This window comes from Poecilia mexicana, unplaced genomic scaffold (genome assembly GCF_051168715.1).
Source record: "Poecilia mexicana isolate PSO_F unplaced genomic scaffold, ASM5116871v1 scaffold_16, whole genome shotgun sequence".
Taxonomy (NCBI): domain Eukaryota; kingdom Metazoa; phylum Chordata; class Actinopteri; order Cyprinodontiformes; family Poeciliidae; genus Poecilia; species Poecilia mexicana.
The window spans coordinates 28802137-28823974 of NW_028263385.1; the positions used below are offsets into that span (position 1 = coordinate 28802137).

General features: G+C 39.8%; 2 protein-coding genes across 6 annotated transcripts in view; one reads left to right on the top strand and one right to left on the bottom strand.

The window, feature by feature from the left end:
• Window positions 1–11624, top strand: part of oxr1a (oxidation resistance 1a) — a 164479-nt gene extending 152855 nt beyond the window's left edge. Inside the window, exons 9-17 of one of the 5 annotated variants that reach the window (XM_088014306.1) lie at window positions 931–1096; window positions 4225–4305; window positions 6067–6192; window positions 7067–7138; window positions 8003–8155; window positions 8247–8342; window positions 8632–8705; window positions 9630–9747; window positions 11256–11624. In XM_088014306.1, coding sequence (XP_087870432.1) covers window positions 931–1096; window positions 4225–4305; window positions 6067–6192; window positions 7067–7138; window positions 8003–8155; window positions 8247–8342; window positions 8632–8705; window positions 9630–9747; window positions 11256–11306 — 937 coding nt within the window. In that variant the 3' untranslated portion in view covers window positions 11307–11624. Of the gene's footprint in view, window positions 1–930; window positions 1097–2353; window positions 2581–4224; window positions 4306–6066; window positions 6193–7066; window positions 7139–8002; window positions 8156–8246; window positions 8343–8631; window positions 8706–9629 lie in introns of those variants that run through there. The other 4 variants (XM_088014305.1, XM_088014307.1, XM_088014308.1 and 1 more) reach the window with 4 other exon arrangements.
• A 1467-nt stretch (window positions 11625–13091) lies between these two features.
• Window positions 13092–21237, bottom strand: sqlea (squalene epoxidase a). The gene is made up of 11 exons (XM_014998423.2): window positions 20425–21237; window positions 20067–20325; window positions 17978–18155; window positions 17480–17576; window positions 17289–17402; window positions 16799–16970; window positions 16233–16328; window positions 14922–15064; window positions 14497–14593; window positions 14297–14384; window positions 13092–13989 (listed from the first exon to the last, which is right to left on the bottom strand). Exons 1-11 carry the CDS (start codon window positions 20704–20706, stop codon window positions 13797–13799), a joined length of 1719 nt encoding a protein of 572 aa, XP_014853909.2. The 5' UTR covers window positions 20707–21237; the 3' UTR covers window positions 13092–13796.
• Window positions 21238–21838: the final 601 nt, after the last annotated feature.

The following is a 21838-nucleotide window of genomic DNA, read 5'->3' on the forward strand; positions in this document are numbered from 1 at the left end:
ACCTCCCTTGTCTGAGAATAGAGTTTTTGTTTTCGTGTTAAGATAAAATCAAATATCAAGTGTACAGAAATACACAACAGATTCCACAATGGTTGCAAATTCTTTTACATAATGTCCATATGAAGAAAATTATAGATAATAGTGGTTATTAGTAAAGGTGCCCCATCCAATAAAACTGCCGTGGTTTCCTTAATTTTGGGTAATTGGCAATCAATCAATACTTGCATGTGAAATTAAACTCATCTACCTCGGCTAAGACCTGAAAATCAGCCGCTGTTTCCCTTTTGTTTTACCATGAGAGATGACTGATTGACAGACCCATCCACCTGACCATGTCTGATGTTGCCAACTTTGCAACTTTGTCAATATATTTCACAACTTTTCAGACAAAAAACATCTGTATCAACCAACATGGGAATCAGCATTTCCGACTTTCTGGTGATCAGCCCAGAAAAATCTGAATCTAGTTATAGTCCATCATTAATATCAGATATCTATTTCGGTCACAAGTTTTATATCAGTGCATTCCTAGTTGCTAAGATAGAAAGTTCCTTTTTAGACTCTACAGATCTTAGCTAGCATGTTAAATGTTACAGCTTATGACAAACAATTCTAGAAAGACTATTGTTTTTAGCTCTGAAAACAATATGGCAGCATAACTCAAGATTGCAAATCTGCATCAGAATAAATCTCAAGTCTTCTGGGACATGCGCAGAAACCAAGCAGCATGTCAGCACAAACACCGTGTACCATCACCCAGGGTTAGTGTTTTGCCAAAGTTACAATTCAAAAATATTAATAGCTTTCAGCTGTTTATTTCCAGCTTTAAACATTAAAATTGTATCTGGGTTCAGTTTCTTTCAATCTGTTATTTTAAATTAGCTCAGTATTTAAAGCAATTACACGTTCACCGTGTGCTTCGTTTTTCAGATCGGAGCACCTGTATGTATTCTTCATGCAGTGGAGTCCAGACATGTATGGCGAGGGCGTCAGGGGGATGGGACAAGAACCCGGGTTCATGGTGGTCAAAAAGAACGTTGCAGCAGAAACCCCCGACGACGAGCCCATCACCGACCTTAATGTGAAGGAGTGGGAGGTAAGGTCAAGTTTCCTCACATGGCCAAGAGCCGCATCTTTGTTGTTGTATCAATCCTCACAGATATGGATTAAGTTTACAGCTCTATGCTGGTTTAATCTATATCCTGTGAAACCCAAGTTTTATGTGCTAGGTTTTCTATTCATTTGAATGCTAAGTTAAATGTTAATAATTGATTTGCTTTCATTACGCAGTGCATATTGTGGATGTATCGTGTAGATCTTGTTTGAACGCCATTTGAATTTTGTAACCGTCAAGCCTCTGTTTTGTACTCTACTTCTGTATTTTTGCACTGTTTTCGTACCACTGCATATTTTCTTTTTTTTTTTTTTAGTTGTATATCTGTCAACTTTCTATCACTTTGCAAGTTATGTAAAATGTCACACTTGCTTTGCTTGGAAATGTGCTTCTCTGAGCTTCCAACCAAAGTGTTTTGCATGTTTGTGTAATTTATTTTTTTAATTCCTCCGAGTCACTGTATGGTAGTTCCATCACATGTCGTGTGATTGTCTCTAATGTCGGTCAACGTTTGTCACCTTCAGTTGCTGAATGACAAATGACCGACGCCACAATGAGTTACTTATGCTTTTTTGGTTATGAAAGACTCTGAAGGGAAAGTGACACTGATATGGGTTCTTCCTCTGTGAAAAAATTCTGTTGCCGGAGGAAGTGATGATGGTGATGATGATGATGATGACTGTAGATTGAAATTTTTGCTTGTCCAGGTCAGTTTGGTGCTGCTTTGCGCTGAGTAGGATAAGATCTTCTATAGTCAAACGAGACTTGTTTCCACCCCGGTGATTAATGCAAGGGGTACATTCATTGTAGGGGGAAATTGAGACGACGGAGGCTGTGCCCTGCATTTAAATTTTAATGAAAATGAATGATGTAGGAAACAAAGTGGACTGATTTGTTTGTCTGTAGACTTCAGGCAAACAGGCAACATGATCCATTACATCTGAATAAATAAATAGGAATCGGAAGCAGGAGGTTTTAGCAACCTGAAGCAAAAACTTGTTGCTTTCATGGCTTATTTTGTCCAGCTGTATATTTAAAACTTGAAATAGTTTATTCAAATCCCTATTTTAACACACAAGACAACTTGACAGTTTAAAAACGCTCTGGGACAGGGGTGTAGCTGTCTCTTTAAATTCTGTCGGTTATGAGATGGGTGTGCTCGAGTTCTTCTTTTAACCAATAGGACGCCGTTTTCCGTCCAATCCAGTGTCGTCATTGGAGCTCAGCGATGACACGTAAGTCAGTCATCGCGGCGTTGAGGGGCATGGAGGGGGGGAAGCTTCTATTTCAGTCGACCAGTCTCCCAGGCTTTCTGCCAAACTCCCTCTGCTAGTCTCGGAGTGACACGGAGAAACTTAAAGGAGGTGTAATGTGACTGTCCAGCTTTAACATCAGCCAGTGAGCAGGAAATGTTCTCTAGGAGGGGGAAGGACCAAGACACACGGGAGACTTCCAAGTACACCTGTGTATGTTGTCTGTGCTCTCTTTCATGTTCTCAGCCTCTAGCGGCATATATTTCTTTATGGTCAGTTGTTGTTGTTAGCGCGCTAGGCTAACGTGCTAACGGTGCATATGTAGCCTGCTGGGTCTTTACCCCGTTGAGTTTTGCGGCAGTTTTATGGGGAGATAAGCCGCTCCTTTATCACAACTGTTTGTATTGACTCTGTTTTGGTCTTCTTGGCAACGTGAGTCTCTATAAGCTGTTAAAATGTCCTGTAGTAACACGTCCCCGAGTTATTACACAGCCTATTGTTCATTTCCTTTTGACTTGGCTTGTTTGCTCTTGCTTTCTGTCCAAAATATACAACTCTTAACAAAATACTGATTTTTTTTTTATGACATTATTTCTGTTTATCTTGGTTGAGTTAAATTTTAATTTCTCAACTGGAACAAAACAACTTTAGCTAGAGTAACAATAATTATTATGTAATGTAGACTAAGACTTTAAACATCTCTAGCAAAAAGTTGCACATTAACTTACTAACAGAGTAGAGCATATTCTTAAGACAGTGTAAGACTGTATCATAAAAAGTATATCAATTTTCTACAGTAAAATCCTCACATTTAAACATTTGTTTTTGCACCTTTCTTACCATTTTAAATCATCACAATATTTTCTTATATTTTATTACCTAAATATGTAATTTATATACATACATTGTAATGTATGTATAACGGCAACATGTTTGTTTAAAAAAAAAAAGCTTTTCTTATGCTCTTCTAAGATGTAAAGCACATCTGCATTTACCATTTGTAAAAGTCAATCTGAGATCCTGAATCAGATGGACAATCTGAAAGCTTTTAAATAGCCTGGTGGTCAAAAATGACGTGTAATAGTAGCTGGATATTAGGTATTGATTAAAACAATTCAGAGCTTTATTCTCACCTCATTAAAACATATGATCCTGAATTGAAAGTCTGAAAAAATACTGATGTCTGAGCTAAACATGGAAGTCCAATAAACAGAATGTTCTATTTTAGACCGTCCTACATCCTGTTTTTGGACATTTTCAGCACGTTATAAGCTTTTATGATCTACTATTGCTCTATCGACCACCTCTGGTGAGAATGCTTTTTTTTTTTACATGTAATTTGTGTATTCATGGCAGCTGTGATTGTTCATCGGCACGCAGGCTAGAAGCTCTCCATGGAGTTGTCTGGTTGTTGGATCAGTAGCCATTTTCAATAGCCTGGTAGTCTGGATTTCAGCACTGCTGCTGACAAACTGCTCCAGCAGGTTTTGTTGCATAATGTTGACCTCAGCTGCTGTGTGTTAATGAAGATGATTCTCACACTTGGGGTCTCACTGCTTTGCTTCGTCATCAGTGTATTTTTTTTTCCGGTTATTTTGAAATGGAACTGCAGGATCTTTAGTACTGAGGTATAATGCGTTGCACAAACATGCAAAACAACTAAGTGCTCTTCTTCTCTCTCAGCTCTTAACAGAGGCAATCTGTCTGTTTCAGTTTGGGTATGCAAACTAAGCTTCACTACTACTTCTGCTGGTTAACTCTTTCAGGACTCACCTTTCCTCCCCCACCCAACATGGCCGACAATCGAAAGCGGTCGAGTTTTTATGTTTCCACTTGTTCCTGTGTTTGTGCTGCCAGGTAGTGTCTCTGACGGAGTACCACCGTCGGATTGATGCGCTAAACAGCGAAGATCTGCGCTCGCTCTGCAAACGACTCCAGGTGCCCTGACCAGCCCTGCTTACCCCTCTGTCTGCTCTGCCCAGCTCAGCTTCCACCCCAGTCCACACAGCCTCCTTTAGGCTCCCCGCTCCAGGCTTCCATTGTAAAAAAAATAAAATAACACATAAATAGAGATGCGGAGAGTAGACGCCGTAGTGGGAATAGTTGTAGATTATTACTTACAGGGTTCGTTGAAAATGCTTGAATTATAATGAGGTGTTTTCAAGGTTTGGAAAGTGTTTGATTTCTGTATAATATCCTTGAAAGTGCTCGATATGCAAACTGCATGATTTGGTGATGAAGTGCAATCGAAAGCTTGATCAAAAGCCTAAATTTGGAAAGCATTATTTACAGTTGAAACCAGATATTTAAAGATAACAAAAAAAAAACATACTCGTTTTTGTTTTTTTCTCACTGTCTGAAGTTAAATCAGACCAAACTTAAATTGTTTTTGGTCAGTTAAAATTATCAAAATTATTTCTGTTAGCTAAATGCCAGAAAACTTTGCTAGAATATTTTCTTTAGAGATGCGTTTTTTAAATTTAGGTGTACAGTGTATGTATAAGAGAGATATTTCAAAACATTAAACTTTTCTAGATTTAATTTTACATTGTTCCTGCTGTAGAATGTACAATATTACCATAAGATATTAATAACTGTAACAAATGTCATTAATAGTGAATTGAAACAGTCTTTTTCTTTTTAAGTTAATTTTTGTTTTTATTGATGCTGGACAAGTTTGAAAACTTGCCTTGAAAATGCTTGAAAAGTTCTTGAATTCTACAGTGTGAGAAGTGTATGAACCCTGTAATTATGTTTACATTGGCAGGCCCAGAAAGATTAAAATGGTTTATCGCTTTGATGCAGAAATTGTGTGGTTTTCACGTGACATCAGTCTTATCTGTGCGTGTCAGGCTTCCCCTCTTAGAAACATGCAGCGTTACAGACTGTTCATTCAGTTGTTCATAAGTTAGTAAATGTTGATGTTTAGTGATTGTATTTGAAGTGGGTTGTTCAGTGTGTGAATGGTTGGGATGTAGACGGCATAAATACTGACCAAAGACACAAAGAGAGTCTGTCCCAGTGATGAGAGGGCGGAGTGAGACTCCCCTTACAGGATGAATGATCTTGTCTGGAGACAAAGCAGGACGGCAGGATTTGAATCGGGGCTGAAACAGGAGATGGTTCCTGGCCGCTGGTGGCGAAGTGCTCCACAGTCGGCTTCTGTTATTGAGGAAGATGAATAACCCGCCACAGTTCTTTTGGTTAGGGAGGGAAAAAAAGTGAAATTGAAGAGTTGCAAATTATTCATTGGGTTCATTTCCTCCTCAGTTTGCATTCTCGTCTCCCTGGCAGCATCTCTGCCTGTGCTCTCCGTTCTGCCAAACCGCCAAACCGGTACGGATCATCTGGCGTTGGAGGGAGGCAGCAACACGTTCAGCTGTCTTCATCAGATTCTTGAGTTCACAGTGTGATACTAGTAAACACCATAGCTATGGATCTGGCAGGAAAACCAGTTTCAAAGCATGGTTTTATTGTTATTGTTCTTTTAGTTTAAAGCTGAACATCTGTTGCTCCTATAGTTGATTTTCTGTTCCCGGGTTTAGTTGCTTGTCGATTGCTGCGTTTCTATGCAGCCTGACTGTTATCTGTTGTAATGGAGAACAAGTAGTGAAGCTGCGACTGAACCCGTTCAGTGTCTATGATCTGTGGAAGTAGCTTCGTAGTGCACATGGATCGCTAACAGTTGTTTGTTTGTAGATCACCACCAAGGAAGAGGTGAACTCCAAGCATGGCACATCGATCAAAGCCGAGCTGGAGCCAGAAACGTTCAAACCCAACCTCAAAGAACCCAGCGAACTCCTGGAGGCCGACCAGATAGAAAAGGTTTGTGAAGCCTGAAACATCCGTCACATAAGAGCTGGAGGTTATCAGCCTTTGTTATGATAGCTTGGTGTGTACTCGCTGTTTCACTCTGTCATTTCCTTTATTACTATGAATATTATAGACAGAGTTGTAGTTGGTTTACTTTTAGGCTACTTTCACACAGCGTGTCTTGATCAGGGTCTCCTCATCCTTTAAAATGTCTCATCTAAAGTCCGTAGATCTAAAATTAAGCAAGTTAGGTTTTAAATTCCATTCATAAAACCTAAAAGGTCTTAAAGCAGGGGTCCCCAAACTACGGCCCACGGGCCGGATCCGGCCCGCCACGTCATTTGGTCCGGCCCCCTGAACAATGCCGGATCCGGCCCGCCTCCTCATACCAAAGAGCATTCAGTGTTTTTTTTCATATATTGTATTTTCCGGTTTATATGTGGATTTTTCTTCAACCACCAAGGGGCTTGAGCAGATGTGAAACTAACTTTCCCTCAATGGAATATATACTAGTCAGTCCCAGTCACCGTTTCACTCACGGTTTTTGGCATTCTGGGTAAAAATCTATCTAAAAGCGCGAATGTGTCGTCGCCGCCCCCCCCCCGGACAAGAATTTTCTAAGGTTTCTTTCTCCAAAAACTAAGACCGACCAGAGAAAGGAACAGCTATGTGGCCCTCGCAGGAAAAAGTTTGGGGACCCCTGTCTTAAAGCATTTTAAATTTGAGTTGGTGACGTCTGCAGAAAGCCTGTTGATGCTCAATTCCTGCTACTAAATAAATGTGACCGCAATCAGCCTTCTGAGTGATTGGCTTACAACCCCAGAGAAGAATGTTTTGATTTTTATTCTGCTTTAATTTTTTTGCATTAGAATGTTTTGTATTACAGAATAACAAAATAGAGAAGAAAAAAAGCAGAAGAAGAAAGCTGACTTCACACAGCAGTGCACCATTTACAGAAGTAATGCCGCCGACCGTGAATCATTTTTAAAGTTATTCACTAACAGTATCATCACAAAATCATAACAAGGTGAAGGAAGCTGTTAGAAACAAAACACAACTAATAGCGAAGGCCTTATGTTAAACCGTTTTATTTTATATGGCCTTAAAAAAATGTTATTGTCCTGGGGCAGAATTACAATGGAGGTCTCACATCAATGACCTAAAAGTCTGAAAAACTGCAACTAACAGCCAATATAAAATAAGTACCATAATAATAAAACTGACAAAAACAATAGTTTGACTACTCTGGTGAAACATGTAAAAATCAGCAAACTTTCTTCTAAATGGTTCAGAAATTGTTAGGAATTCTAAATATAATGTAGAATAAACATTATAGCACGATGTTGCTCAGAGCACAAAGTATAGAATTAGACTGAACAAATCTGCCCTTATGGATCAGGCACATTGCCACCAATACTTCATCTATATTTTGTTTCAGTATCCGGGCCAATACAGATATTAATATCAGATTGGTTCATCTCTAGAATCTAGTCTGTGGCTTTTTTATGCATCTGTTAGAAATAAAGTGTGTACACTTCCCTCTTTCTCCACCACGTCTGTCAGCTTTATCTCCCCATCCAAACAGCCGCCGTTCATCCTTCAGTGTGTCTCTCTGATGAAGGCCCACTGCTCTTCCTCCTCTCGTGGCTGAGCCCCACGTTTTGAGCTGTTACTCTGCTTTAAACTCCAGACGGTGTTAAAATGTCACCACACATGTAATTGAGCATTGGTGGCTGTGACCTTTTCACTGCTTCAGTGTCTTTTTCTTTTCTTTTTTTTCCGTCATGATTCCTTCATCTCTGTGTGTTCTACACACACACAGCTTGCCAGGAATCTCCCCCCACGGACCATCGGTTACCCCTGGACGCTGGCGTTTGGCACGTCAAAGCACGGCATGAGCATTAAGACGCTGTACAGAGCCATGCAGGGCCAGGACACGCCGGTCCTGCTGGTCATTAAGGATAGCGACGGTCAGGTGAGCAGAAAAGCTGTGCTGCTGTACAGCGTATTAATATTTCTGATCTGGTTCTGCCTCTCCTCAAAGTCTCCTCTGTGTGTTTTCTCAGGTATTTGGTGCACTTGCGTCTGAACCCTTTAAAGTCAGCGATGGCTTTTATGGCACAGGAGAGACCTTCCTCTTTACCTTCAATCCAGAGTTTGAGGTACGGCGTCAGTTCAGTGTCATGCTCTGTCATGTTTGAAAAGATTTTGCCCCTTTTTAAAATTTATTCAGAGGAACTGGAGGTTTGATTTGTAACAATAAAGGGAGTTTGGTAGACTTCCTGAAATGAAAAAGTATCAGCAAAGGACAAATGCAAAACCTTTTATGTTCTTTTTCTAAATCCTATTTCTTTTCGTTCACCAGTAAGAGCTGTTCTCTTCTAAATCTTGGTTTGGTCTTCTGCGTGTGATTTCAACTAAGACTCGGCTGAACTCCTGTTCTCTCCACAGGTGTACAAATGGACAGGTGACAACATGTTTTTCATTAAAGGAGACATGGACTCTTTGGCTTTTGGTGGAGGAAGGTAAGCCACAAACCAGACGACCTGAACTACTGGAACTGAATATGATCTGATTCTGTGATCTGTCGATCAGGCGAGACTGCTCACTTCTTGGTTTAATTTAAAATGAAATCCGCCTCACACCCAGTGGCAACTGTCAACGAGGGTGTTTTTTGTTTTTGTTTTTCTTCACTATTTCACTGCTTAGAGTGAGGTCATCACTGCCATCATGTTTGAAAAATGTGTTTACTTATTTGGACTTAGAATTCAGGGCAACTCACGGAAGGAAAAGCAAGTTTTAGAAAATATTTTCTGTGATTTATAATTTGTTTTCAAGGAAAGGAGGTGAGAAAAAAATGCATTAAGATTGACTTTATGAAAAAAATGTTAGGTTTTACTTTTTAAGTCCAGGACTGCTACATTTTGCACCCAATTCTCCATTTTTATAAGTCATTGAAGTTATTTGTAGCATATTTATTCCACCCTCAGATGAACTAAGACCTAAAATGAATAACATTCATCTCCATTATGAGTGAATGTAGATGTGGGTGATATGGACTTAAAGTTTTGTCATGATATTTTGTGGTACTGTAATGAGTACCACAAAATATCACTTCAAACATGAGTCTGGCAGCTGATTGGCTGGATGATAATTACGGTTAAAAACTATTTCTTACTACTGTTTTTAGCTGTATGGCTGTGACTGCATGACACCACAATCAGCCCCACAAACACAAAAATATGATAAATTTCATATCATGATGAGAAATTTATCCCGATAAATGATAAATGTTAATCTCATAGTGGATGAAACCTTCTAACCGGAATTGTAGCTTAGATTTGCCACATCTCTTCTACAGATGTGAACCTGAATACTCGCAGTAGCATCCATCTGTGTAAAATGCCTCCTGTGTGTGTGTGTGTGTGTGTGTGTGTGTTCTGTTCCAGCGGTGAGTTCGGCCTGTGGCTGGATGGAGACCTGTACCACGGCCGGAGCCACTCCTGTAAAACCTTTGGGAACCCAATGCTCTCCAAGAAGGAGGACTTCTATGTGCAGGACATCGAGGTGTGGGCTTTTGAATAACAAACCTGCTGCAACACAGGGGGAAAAAAACAAGTCCTACACACAGGACCAAACCCAGGGAGTGGTCCTCCTTCAGAACAGTGGCAACATCCCAAACCTAACTGCACACCACCAGGTGCTCCCCTGTCTGGAGGCCAGCTACTGGATGCTTGTTGTGCGTTAACTACTGCAGTTATTAAGGAGCTTTGTTTTTTTTTTCTTTCGTTTTGTTTTTTTTTTTCTTTGTGAAAAATAAACCTCTGTGTGTATCTTATTGCAGCCCTGTGCGGCGTCTTTGCAGAGTAGGGAGAGTACGAGGAGAAATGCGAGGGAAGCAGGGTAGGGACCGCGCGGTCGCTAAGGGCAACTGGACTTCCTGAGGCTGAGGTTTGGGACTGCTGCAAGAAAGGAAAACTGCCCCACCTGGTCCAAATAGTGCATCAGAACTCTGAAGAACCTCAAGGAATCCCCCAACCCTCCCACATCACCACACCACCACCACCTTCTGGGATCCCAGCTAGAACTCCAACTCACTGCGCTGTTGGCCGTTACGGAGTGAGACCCAGTCGGAGGAAACCGAACACATTCCATTTCTCTTGATCGTGGAGTGTCAAAAGTGGTGACTTGTGGTGAACTTACAAAAAAATAAAAAAATTAAAAAAACGCGTCCGCATCAGGAACCGATGACGTTAAAGCGAGCGAATACTTGCTGTGTGTGTAGGTGAAAGGGGGAGGGGTGAGTTTGTCCTCCCCTTCCTCCTCCTTTGAGGCTTAACTTATTGAGTATCGTGTGTCGTAGTCCTGTCGTTCACTGTCCATAGCACACCATCTGAAAGCACATAGCTATAACCAGACCACCCGTCGTCGTAGCGTTCCGTTCAGTGGGTGTACGTGTGAGTCCAGCTGCCGGCCGGACGCTGGCTCTACTGTTTCGTAGACAGTAACGTGTTGCAATAGATTTGTGGAATATGCAAATAAACTGTCCTTTGACCTCAAATAACCCCGCCGGGCGGTGACTCTTCAGCCGCCGTTTGGAGAGAGAGAGAGAAATGTGTAAAGCTTTTACGTCTTGATACACATAATTGCTTCTCTGGGTATCATTTGAAGGCCTGAGACGTGGTTACCTGTTTTACATGCATATATGACAATTATATATTGTATATATGATTATATAGCTTTATATAATCATATATATTTTGCTGTTGAGTGTGACAGTGATATATTTGTGCTGATATTTCAGCTGTTACTATATATTGTATATTACCCTGTAAATTAATGGTAAAATAGTAGATTTGTTGCAATATATATATATATATAAATACATTATGCTATATAAATATATATATATATATATATAAAATAAAGTGTGAATCAATGGGTTGCTTTAGCACTTTAATCTGGTTCAAAAGTGTCAAGGCCAGGTTCTTAGATTATCTTAGAAGTAGCTGTACAGTATATTTTTTTTCCTTCCTGTTAACTGTTACTAGAAAGCTTGCTGCTACCATCAACAGGAAAATGTCCTAATGCTCTCTGGAAGGACGAGGATTACTCTGAGGATGTAACGTTTGGGGAAGAAATGTTTTAAAGACAGCAGCAGGTCTCGGTTTCTCTCCGCACATGGTCGCCAGGTGAGTCTGAGGCAGATGCACATAATAAACGTGGGAGAACAACATAACACTTCCCCATAGAGTCCTGACTTCCCTTTTTTCCTTTTTTTCTTTTTTTTTTTCCCTTCCCCTCCCTTGTATTCTGGTCTTCCACGCCAGTATTTGTCTCCATGTGGAAAGTCGCAGCAAGTAAATATGGTTACCTCTTTAATTTCACCAGAGCATTGTATCAGTGATGTACAAATACTAATAAAGCTGAAGTAATTGTTGTAACCAGCGAGATCTCTGCATTTCTGATTTTTCTCTTCCGTTTTATCTTTAACCAGCACAAAGTAGCACACAGTTTCAAGTGGGAAGTAAATGCTGCTGCTTCTTTTCTTACAAAAAAAACATTTTAAATTATGGTGTACATGTACTCAAAAATAAAATCCAGTGCACACAATTAGTACAACCTGTGTGTAATTTTTGAGTATGCATCCATGTCGTCAAATGAAAACCTTCATAGGAAGGTATAGAAGCTGCAGTATGTATATAACTTTTATAAACAATCTGTAAAACGATGTGTATGGCGCCAAAGTGCTTTCCTTTAGTTCAGGAATAAAAACTAAAACAAATAAAATTAGTAGAAACTTAAAAATGATAATGTACTAAAAGCAATACTAAATCTCTCTGAACAGAGAGGTCATTGATCATCCACACAACTCAAAAAGATAAATTGTTTGTTCTAGATATTTTTTTAAAACTTTCACCATGTCCTGACGGCATGACACAAAAAAATCAAGTTCCTCCCTCTGGTCCCAGTGACCAATCAGAGCCAGGGGGAGGGTCTTAGCGCTGCCAGTCACCTTTAGCTCCCTGTTAGCTACAGCTAGTTCCCCACAACAAAGCCTGGTATGAATGCTACAGCTAGCTAACCTGACCACTATAATGGAGGATAAAGGATTTTCCTGTAAATTTAAGTTGTTTCTCAGCCTTTAGCACATTTAGCAGTTATTTTTGCAGTTTCAAGATGAATGAGTGCAGGTGTCTGCCTTTAACTGTGTGAAGCTGGTGGAGATTTATCCTAAAGGACTTTAGTAACTTACACCTGTAAGTTGAGAACTTGACACACATACTTCCCGTAATTTTGAGAAGAAAATGTATTTCTTTTATTCCTCTTGACAATTATATGCTGGTGTGTGTCGGTTTATTTTAGCAGTGAACTTTTTATCACATGAACTAAATTTTAAAGTTAAAACTTGTAGGTCAAAATGTTTTCTTTATTGTTTTGAAAAATACTAGATACTGAAAAAAGGTTTTCTGCTTTTGCCTCGTAAAAAGAAAAATATCCGGTTTTTTGAGTATCCCCTCATTTCCCCCTCATTTGGGGGGAATGAGGGGAGAAGGGTCTCTGTTGCGAAGCTCGAAGCACATTTATTCTAAAACATCCTGCATACAACACTATTTACCAGCTCCTGAATTTTAATTCTAAAGCACAACATGGTGCCTTAATCTAGTTTATTGCGACCTGATCTGATTCAAAGCAAGAATGTATGCGTGAGTGCGCCCTCTGCTGGTATATAATATTCATTAAAGCCTTAACTCCAGTTTTATGGCAGATCTTCAAATTCAGGTGATTTCTCTACAAACATTCACCTCAACTGAACAACAGATATATCTGATAAATACTTTAGACATACAGTAGATGATTTGTACTATGTTTTTCCATTTTATAAATAAAAAAAAACAACCCAGAGACCATTAAAGTAGAAGAATTTATTAAAAATGTTTTGTCTTGTAATTATGTTTCTTCTATAGCTTTATCCCATGACCTAATCCCTTTTCACTTAACTTACTATATATACACACAAAATCCAGCTGGACAAAACCGGGAAACTTGGAGAAAGGCCAAACGTTTGACTTAAAACTAACGTTGGACGTTTGTTCAGCAACAGTCGAACGTATGAAGGCATTTTCTTGGGTGAGTACAAAGGTCATCAGAAAGGCCTTCAGTTTGGCCTTCCCATCACTGTGCTTCAATTTAAAATATAAAAATTAGTTTTTCATTCACTACAAAAATAAAACGACAATAATATACAGAAAAGTCATAGACACTATGCTAGGCTACGTCCCAAATAAACTCTGCAGCAGTAAGGGCTCCTCGTTCACAGAAAGGCCTTCATTAAAGGCCTTCCTGTTTAATTAGTCCATAAAGTTAAAGAGAGGGACAAGCACATTCTGCTTTAGTGCAACAACCAACATGCACAGATGCAGAAGTGGGCCGCAGTTAAAAACAAATGCACTTGTCCTGCTCTGAAGTCAAAATGTCTGCCATAAAGCAAACCTGTTGTCAGTAGATCTATGTAACTGATGTGATTGTCACCAGCTCTAATGCACAAACACAGAAGCTTTGGAGGGAGGACCACACACACACAGTTTGGTTATTATGTCCCCATGTTGTGCTCGTTAGTAGACCAGGTACTTGAGTTCAGAGTAGATGAGGGGGAACATGACAGTGCAGGCCCTGTACAAGATGGCGGCGCTCTTAAACAGCGCTCGAGGTTTGGTGCTCCAGGATTCTGACTTGAAGTTGAAGTAGACTGCGTACAGCGCCACGGCAAAGAAGTGACCGATCAGGGTCATGGGTTTAGGCGACAGGCTGTGAAAACAAAAAAAGTTTTCAATGTTTAATTCTGATTTTAAAGAAACGATATGTAAAGAAACAATATTAGGTGCAAGTGTGCTACATCTTGTACAATATTGTCACCTTCCTAGAATAATAGCCCAAGTTCTTTTTTTTTTTGTCAAAAGGGATTTTGCAAAATATGAAAATTGCCGCCTATTTTTTGCCAGAAAACAATTTAGGCAAAAACTAAATTACTTTTGGCAAAAATTGACTGAGGCCATTATTATTTTTGGAAGGTAGCGACATATGAAAGCTGCATTTGTGCGCGTTTGCAGCTTACACTGAGAGGAGACCAATGGGGCCAGTGATGCACGATCCGCCCAGTTTAAAGTACTGGAAGCAGGCCTTCCTCAGCTCATGGAGAGAATCTGATGAAACCCAACACAGACACAGATTTAGATTATTCTGTCTCCAACATTTCATATCGTCGCTGCATTTCCCCTCATGTGCCGTCAGATGCAGAGCGAGGCAGTGACTCACTGTCAGTGGCTGCAAACAGCTCATACAGAGCCTGGGCCAACACGTTCACTACAAAAGAATGTGATGACTTGCGTTCCCAGTGGAATTTTTTCTTCGCCTGTTGGGAAGAAGAAGAAGCAGAAGGGAGGGTGTAAACACACAGGGTGTTAAATTGCACACTGGTCTGCAGTCTCCCACCTACAGCCCAGTTTAATAAAACATGATGCAGGTCAGTCCAAATATAGATTCTGCCTGAGTCCCTCCTGCTCAAGTTTGATCCTGGACAATCAACCAACTGCAGGCTCTGGACACAGCCTTGTGATTTATATCAATGCCAGCACCATCATCTTCCTCTTCTTCTAACTCTGACTTTGTTTTTCTTATTATTATTATTATTATTATTATTATTATTATTATTCTCGGAGAGAGGAACATTAAATAATCACCTGTAATAAAGACGTGTCGTTGTACAAATCCGGAATGTTTCTGAGCAGACCCCTCCAGATGCACACGTCGTTAAGGGCAACGCTCATCCCGCCCCCCGTCAGAGGATGCCTCATGTTGTAGGCGTCGCCCAGGAGGAGCACACCTGGAAAATAATGCTAATCTCAGTCTGTGTTGTTCTGGTACTAATGTCTAATTCCAGCTCACTCCCAGGATGATAAAGAAACAGGTGGGGCAGGGGGCTGACTTTGTTTTAGTTCAGTTTACTGTGAAGAAAATGTTTCTGCCTAAATGTAGCGCTAACCTATTTTTAGTTTTCACTTAAAAATGCTTAAATAAAAAAAGAAAAAAAAAAAAGAAAACACATGGGTGTTCAAATTGTGGCCAATGGGCCGTTTGTGTCCCTTTGATTGAGTTTGTGTGGTCCTCAACTGCCATTCAAAAATGTCCGGTAGCTGGTTGACTTTTTTATTTTAATCAGGGTGAAATTATTCCCAACATCATTTTCTTACAATGAAAAACTTAATGATGACAAAATATTTTGAAAACTTTTCTAAAAAGCACAACCACGTCTATTTGGCTAAATGTAACAAGCGCTTTGAAAGAAATCTTGTTCTTAATTAAATTTGTTCAATTGAACCCAAAATAATTAGTAAACTAGACGCCTTTCTTGTAGTACAGCAAACATGAAAAATCCTCTGAGTTTAGGATTAAAACAAAAATTAAATTACTTTATTTGCTTGAGTTTAGTTCATTTTATTATCTTATCCTTTCATTAAGAACTTTTGATTCTGCGATTCCTCATGATTTCTGGCAGTAGCTACGTCTAGCTGTTGATCATGTGACCTGTGAGACATGAAAAAAGTGTTTCCATGCAGTTTTGATGCAGCCAAAAAAAAAACTAACACCTCATCCTAGCATCAAAACATTTGATCAAAAATTGCTGTTTCCATTAAGCAAATATATTTTCAAAATGTCAAATTGTGCAACTATACGGCCAATAGAAACGCAGCCAGTGGGACAACGAAGGATTTTCTATTCTGAAATTCTCAGCATGTCCTGCTGACGTTCAAACATCCGTTATGATAAGTAAAATAAACAATATGAAAAACGTCTGAGCATCCTTAAAGTAGTTTACTATAGCGAACTTTGAAAATAGTAGAAAATGTTTGATTTAACCTTGAAATTCTAAGAAATTTAAGGAAAATGGCTTAAAACAAACACATCTGAGTATACAGCAGACACGTTGGCTGATTGTGTGTGTTTTCCTGGGTTAAAAGTCGCAGCAGGAAGCGACAGATAGACTTCAGTACCTGGCTTGTTGACGGGGGCAGGAGGGAGGAAGCTGGCGGGCATGGACCTGAGGCGGTCATTCTGCAGCGCCTCCATGAAAGGCTCCTTTAAATGCTCTGCAGAATGGGAGAAAGGGAGAGCACAAGAGGTCTGTCAGCTGGATGAAAGCACACAGGTGCATTCTGGGAACAACTGGGCAGTAGGAAGCCTTTTCTTTCTCAGTGCATCAGCGGTGCAGTGGGACTCTGAGGTCATGGGAGTCGCTGCTTTGATACTGTGGCTTTGACGTTTCAGCTGAATGACGGAGAAATTCTGAACTTTTTTGTGGCAATTTATGTTGAATGTAAATCAGAAATTCTGTCAATTTAGTTGCTTCTTTAGGGAGTTTTGAACTAAAATTTACAATTCTTTTTTGTTTTTTTGTCATAATTACTTTGGTAACGTTTATCCCCCCCTCCCAGTTAATTTAAAGGGGCAGTATTTTGTCTTTTCCAACCACAGTCTAGTGACACACAGTCTTGATTTCAGGTACAGGACTATTAAACCAATAGATAATCCAGAATGAAGCGCTCTGAGCAGGACCGACCTGGTAGCTGTGGGTGTATCCTCTCAGCCATGTACCCTGGAAGGTCGCGAGGCATCTCCCCTCTGATGTCCACCAGCACCCTGGTGTGAGAGGAGGAGATCTGGTAGATGAGCACCGGGTTGGGGTTGGCCAGAACCAGCTCTGCATGGTTGGCCTTAAACTGGGGGCAGTCCTGTTGGGAGCAGCATTAGATACTGGTTTAATGGTGGTCATGTCCTTTTAAACCTTTTATTTCTGTGTTATTACTGTTTTACTAGGTGTTTTATGTGATAGAAACTAGAAGTCACTTTTCCTAAATGAACTCATAATAAATAAATTCCATTAAAGATCATTTTCATTGCAGCTCAGATTGTCTTTAAAATGAGTTAGCCTCTCACTAATTTAGTCTTTATTCAAGACTAACTTAGCATCTCAATGCTAAGCATGTAGCAGCAGAATTAAGAAAGTTGTCCCACTACTAGCTCTAATTAAAAGGTTCTTCTCTTCCTACCTTCATGAGGCACCCGACAAAGTGAGAGGAGATGCGAGCTTTCCCTGACACCAGACTCTTCCTGAATTTGGAGAAGCAGCCGTCGGCCACCACGGTCAGCCCGGCGTAGATATCCTACAGGAAACACGGCGGCGCGGTTAGAAAGTTCCTCCCGTAGGATGAGAGGGAAGTGTGAGATTTAAAGCAGACACCTTGATGTCTCCAGTTTCTTTATCTTTGTACTGGACTCCAGTTACACAGCCGTCCTCCTCCAGTAAGCTGCTCACCGTGCCTTCTATGAATCTGACACTAGGGGGCGCAATGAAAGAGCTAATTAACAATCAAGAAAACCAGCAAGTGAGAACATTTTCTATCATAGACAGAAAAAAGGGAGTCAGTTTCCACCAAGAATTTGTGAGCTCCAAAAGTTGAAGATTTGTGAGAAAAAAAATACATTTTGAGATTAATCTCAGAAATTTTCTAGAAAAATTTTTAAAATTTGAGTTTCAAGAGCTTTTGACTTTACTTTTGAAACTCAGAAAATTTCCAAAAGTGGAACATTTTTTGATCATTGATAGTCAGAAAATTTTCAAGTTTTTTTCTAGAATATGTATATCTGAGATTAATCTACAAATTCCTCATTTTTTTCTTTCTATCTACGATGACCCTAATATCCTGTCGTAGTTAGTTACCGATATGATTTGGCTTACTTTGACTCTGCCATGGCAGCTCTCCTCAGCCCCATTATGAAGCGGCCATGATGGAAAGCTCGTCCACACTGGACGCTCCCTTTCTCCTGAGGATAAGGGATCTCCACCTCTGATTGGCTGTCCATGTCGTGGATCACGTAGCCATTCACCTGGTGGGCGTCCAGACCTTCCACCGAACCTGAGACCAAACAGTACAGTTACACAACGCAGGTTCATGACTGAATAAACACCTCATTATGTGGTCCAGAACTGGAAAACTGGGTGAAACCTGATAGCAGCCTTTTCAAAATAATATGCTAAAATACAAAAAGTCTGCTGTTTAGTTAATGATGTTGCACATGGTTGGATAAATGAATCTTTAGACATGAAAAGAAACTTTGACCAAATTTAATATACTTCCACAATCACAGCCAGACCAAGGCGTACACAAACTAACCAGCTGCTTAGGGCCTCCAGGCCAGAAGGGGCCCCCCAATAATGCTTAAAATGTCATACACAAGATGAAAAATTTATATTTTTTGTATAAGTTAAACACTTTCTAAATTATATTTTTTCTGTGCCAACACCTGTAAATACAAAATTTAGTCTGTTTTCCGTGTTCCTACTGAGTCTGTTCTGAAGCACCGCCATCAGCTCAACAATTAACCATGAAGCTAGTCTAGTAAAGCAGTGATCAAATATGACTAATGTTTCATTTTTAACTGTAATGGTGGGTAATTAGCTTAATTGGAAGTTCCCTCCAGAGCAAATTCTGCATAGGGCCTTGTCTAAGCTCAGGGCGATGTGCACAACAAATAATCCATATATTATGCAAATTCCGTATTTCATTCTGAATAAAGATTATTACAGGAGGAATCTGAGTTTCTAGTCGACTTTATTATTTTATTAAACTTCTTCAAGAATAATGCTAGAGGAGCCATATCACATCTTATATGTCCAAAGGCTCAATTTAACAAAAAAGTAGATTCAACAGAAGCGCTGAAGTGCTTCAACCTTCACCATCTGTTCTACCTTAATGCAGCTCATTCTAACACCTTTTTGGTCAGGCAGAATTAACTTTCACTCAATTAATTGTCTTGCTGAAGGTAGATTAAAATTAATTTGTTAAAAACACATTGTAAATGAAGTATTCAGCAGAAATACAGACACAGATGTATTTGTTATCACTTCTGGTGAATATGTGTGAAAAGCCTAAAAATAAATTTACAATTTATCGGAGAATCTAATCTTACATTGAAAATTGCAGCAAGACACAACTTTTAATTTGAGAAAATGTATGTATTAATTTATATTAATTCTGTTTCATAAAATCACTGATGGTATGAATATTAGTACCATTAACAATCTGTTTAAAAATAGATGTAACAAACATGTTTTGATTATTGAAACCATAACTTTCTGTTTCCCTGAGTATAATTCCTCTGAGCCAATGGTGGACTGATATTTTCAGTATCTTGCATGGTTATCATGTTTACAAGACATAAAATAATAATTAAATAAAGCTTTCAGTATCCTCCTCTGTTCTGAAATGTTAAAACAGACTTAGTGCTTCCCGGTTGACTAAAGGAGCTCGTATTTACAGCAGGAGTATTAATGGTGCCAGCGGTGATTCTTTTACAGTCATTTTTTCCCTCTGAATTGAGTTACATTCATTTATTTATTTATTAATTTATTTTAGCTATTTTAAAGTGTTAGTGAGACTCAGAAAAACGAGTCTTATTATATCAGACTGAGGTTTTGAATCTGATCTGACTCATCAGGACTGAAGGTCATAACTGTTTGATCTTTGTGGTGCTTTCTGCATAAGATCAGATAACTTCTTCTGATTGGTCGGTAGAAATACTGATGTCACATTTTCTACATGTTCAATTTCTATATGTTTATTTTATATAGTCAGTGGTTGCCTTCCTTTTTCTCTCTTCTTTCTTTCCTGTCCTCACTGTCTCCCTCTTCTGTTTTATCTATGTATTGTCCTGCCACATTTTCAGAAAAACATAACATAACTTTCTGCTTAGCAAAGGGGGTAAAAAAACAATTCAAACTTGAGTGGTGGAGCATGTTGGGCAGTTTTCTCCCAGCAGTAACTGACCTTCCAGTCCCAGGTCCCTGAGGGCCCTGAAGCCCCCCGGTTGGAGCAGTTCCCCTACTATTCTGTCCGGCTCCTTCAGGTCCCTCTCCACCACCGTCACCCTCCTGCCATCCCGGGCCAGGACAGCCGCCATGGCCGAGCCCAGGACTCCGGCCCCGACTATCACCACATCTGGCCCCGGGCCCTCAGAGGAGCCACAGACTGGGGCACACTGTGAGGTTGAGGACTCCAGTTCCGCTCTTCTTCTTGTTCTCTTACTCTGCAAATTAAAAAACCTTTTTCTAGACTTTTCATAGTAACAGAAACAAAACCCAGCCAGACTAAACCAGCAGAAGGTAAAGCATCTCTGCTGACTTACCTTTTCACTTTTCTTCTTCTCTGCTTTCTTGCTGCTTTCAGCTGCAGTTTGAGGGATGAAGTGTTTGACCAGAGGTAGAGCCGACAAGATGCTCAAAGGGAAATAAACTATCTGAGATACTGACAGTTTGTGACCATGAACAAATCTAATGTAAGAGATCAGCAGTCCAGCTGAGAGGAACAGAGCTGCTATCAGCAGCAGCTCCTTGTGAGCCACATTCAGCAGCATGTTGGACTTTTTATAAATATATGTGAAAGTTGCAATTCCCAAAAAGGTCCACATTGTTTCAAAATAGTTTAAAAAAATACTTAAAATAAAATCTTCTGCCTGGGAAGTTTTTTTTGTTTTTTGTTTTTTTTAAAGTTTTAGATTGTTCTGTTGCCGGAAAAAAAAAATAAACAAAAAAATGAAGAAGCCCGACGGCAGAGGCTGGTCGCAGAAAGCTGGAGAGATGCTGCTGAATATTTTATGATAATAACAAACAGAGGGCTCTTTAGATTGGCTGGGGCCTCGCTCTGTCTGCTGCTCCGCGCGGCCCTCCAATCAGGACCGACGTCAAGGTGAGCAGAGCTCGCGCTATGCCCTGATTGGACGGCGGGGACACCACCGAGCGTCCTCTGGTTCGCTGATTGGACAACCACGGGGCAGGTTGGTAGTATGATGTGATGTCAAAGGAAGGTACGCGTTTTATTTCGTCTTTTTTTTTCCTGTGCCGAAGCAGAAGTGACAGAAAAGATGTACTCTGTGAGGTCTGACAGGATGGCTCACTCTTTGGGTAAACCCAGAATGCCGTAAAGAAAACATATGACTCAGGAAAAAGCGCAGAGTGAGAGCTCTTTCTGAATTTCTTTCTGTGTCTGAGCTAGTTAAGTCTGAAAATGTTGGAAATATTGTATATCTACATTATTTATCATAAAATGTTGACTTAATAATTGTATGACGTTGTTGAGGGAAAGTGTAACAAAAATGCCAAACAATAAAATATCTCTTGTAGTGACACAAGTTCAAGTTTTGACCTGTAACCTGTTTAAGTTTGGACAAATTGACTGGCTTCCTCGTGGAAATTATGTAATCCTAAATCTCTTACCGCTTATATGGAGACGGTGTTTGAAATATGACTGATACGAACTGGAGAATTTCTTGAGTCTTAAGTTTTCAGGAACAGTCGGAGACTTCACTTCCCATATGGAGAAGGTTTCACTCTGAGTTGGTGAAGTTCTGTGAAGTGTGAAGTGTGTGTCTGAATGAAGTGGTCAGCAAACAGGACGACTCCTTCACTTTGCTTCAAAGGTTTTCTGTTTAAAACACATCACTGCTGAATTATTTGATTGGATTAACTTTATATATATATATATATATATATATATATATATATATATAGTCTTTTAGGCATCCTGTAGAATCAATACCAACA

Coding starts and splice junctions, on each gene's coding strand:
- sqlea (XM_014998423.2), bottom strand. CDS start 20,706: ATGTGGACCTTTTTGGGAATTGCAACTTTCACATATATTTATAAAAAG. Junction 14,385..14,496: donor GCTGTTTGCAGCCACTGACA/GTGAGTCACTGC, acceptor GGGTTTCATCAG/ATTCTCTCCATGAGCTGAGG. Junction 13,990..14,296: donor CCCATTGGTCTCCTCTCAGT/GTAAGCTGCAAA, acceptor TTGTTTTCACAG/CCTGTCGCCTAAACCCATGA.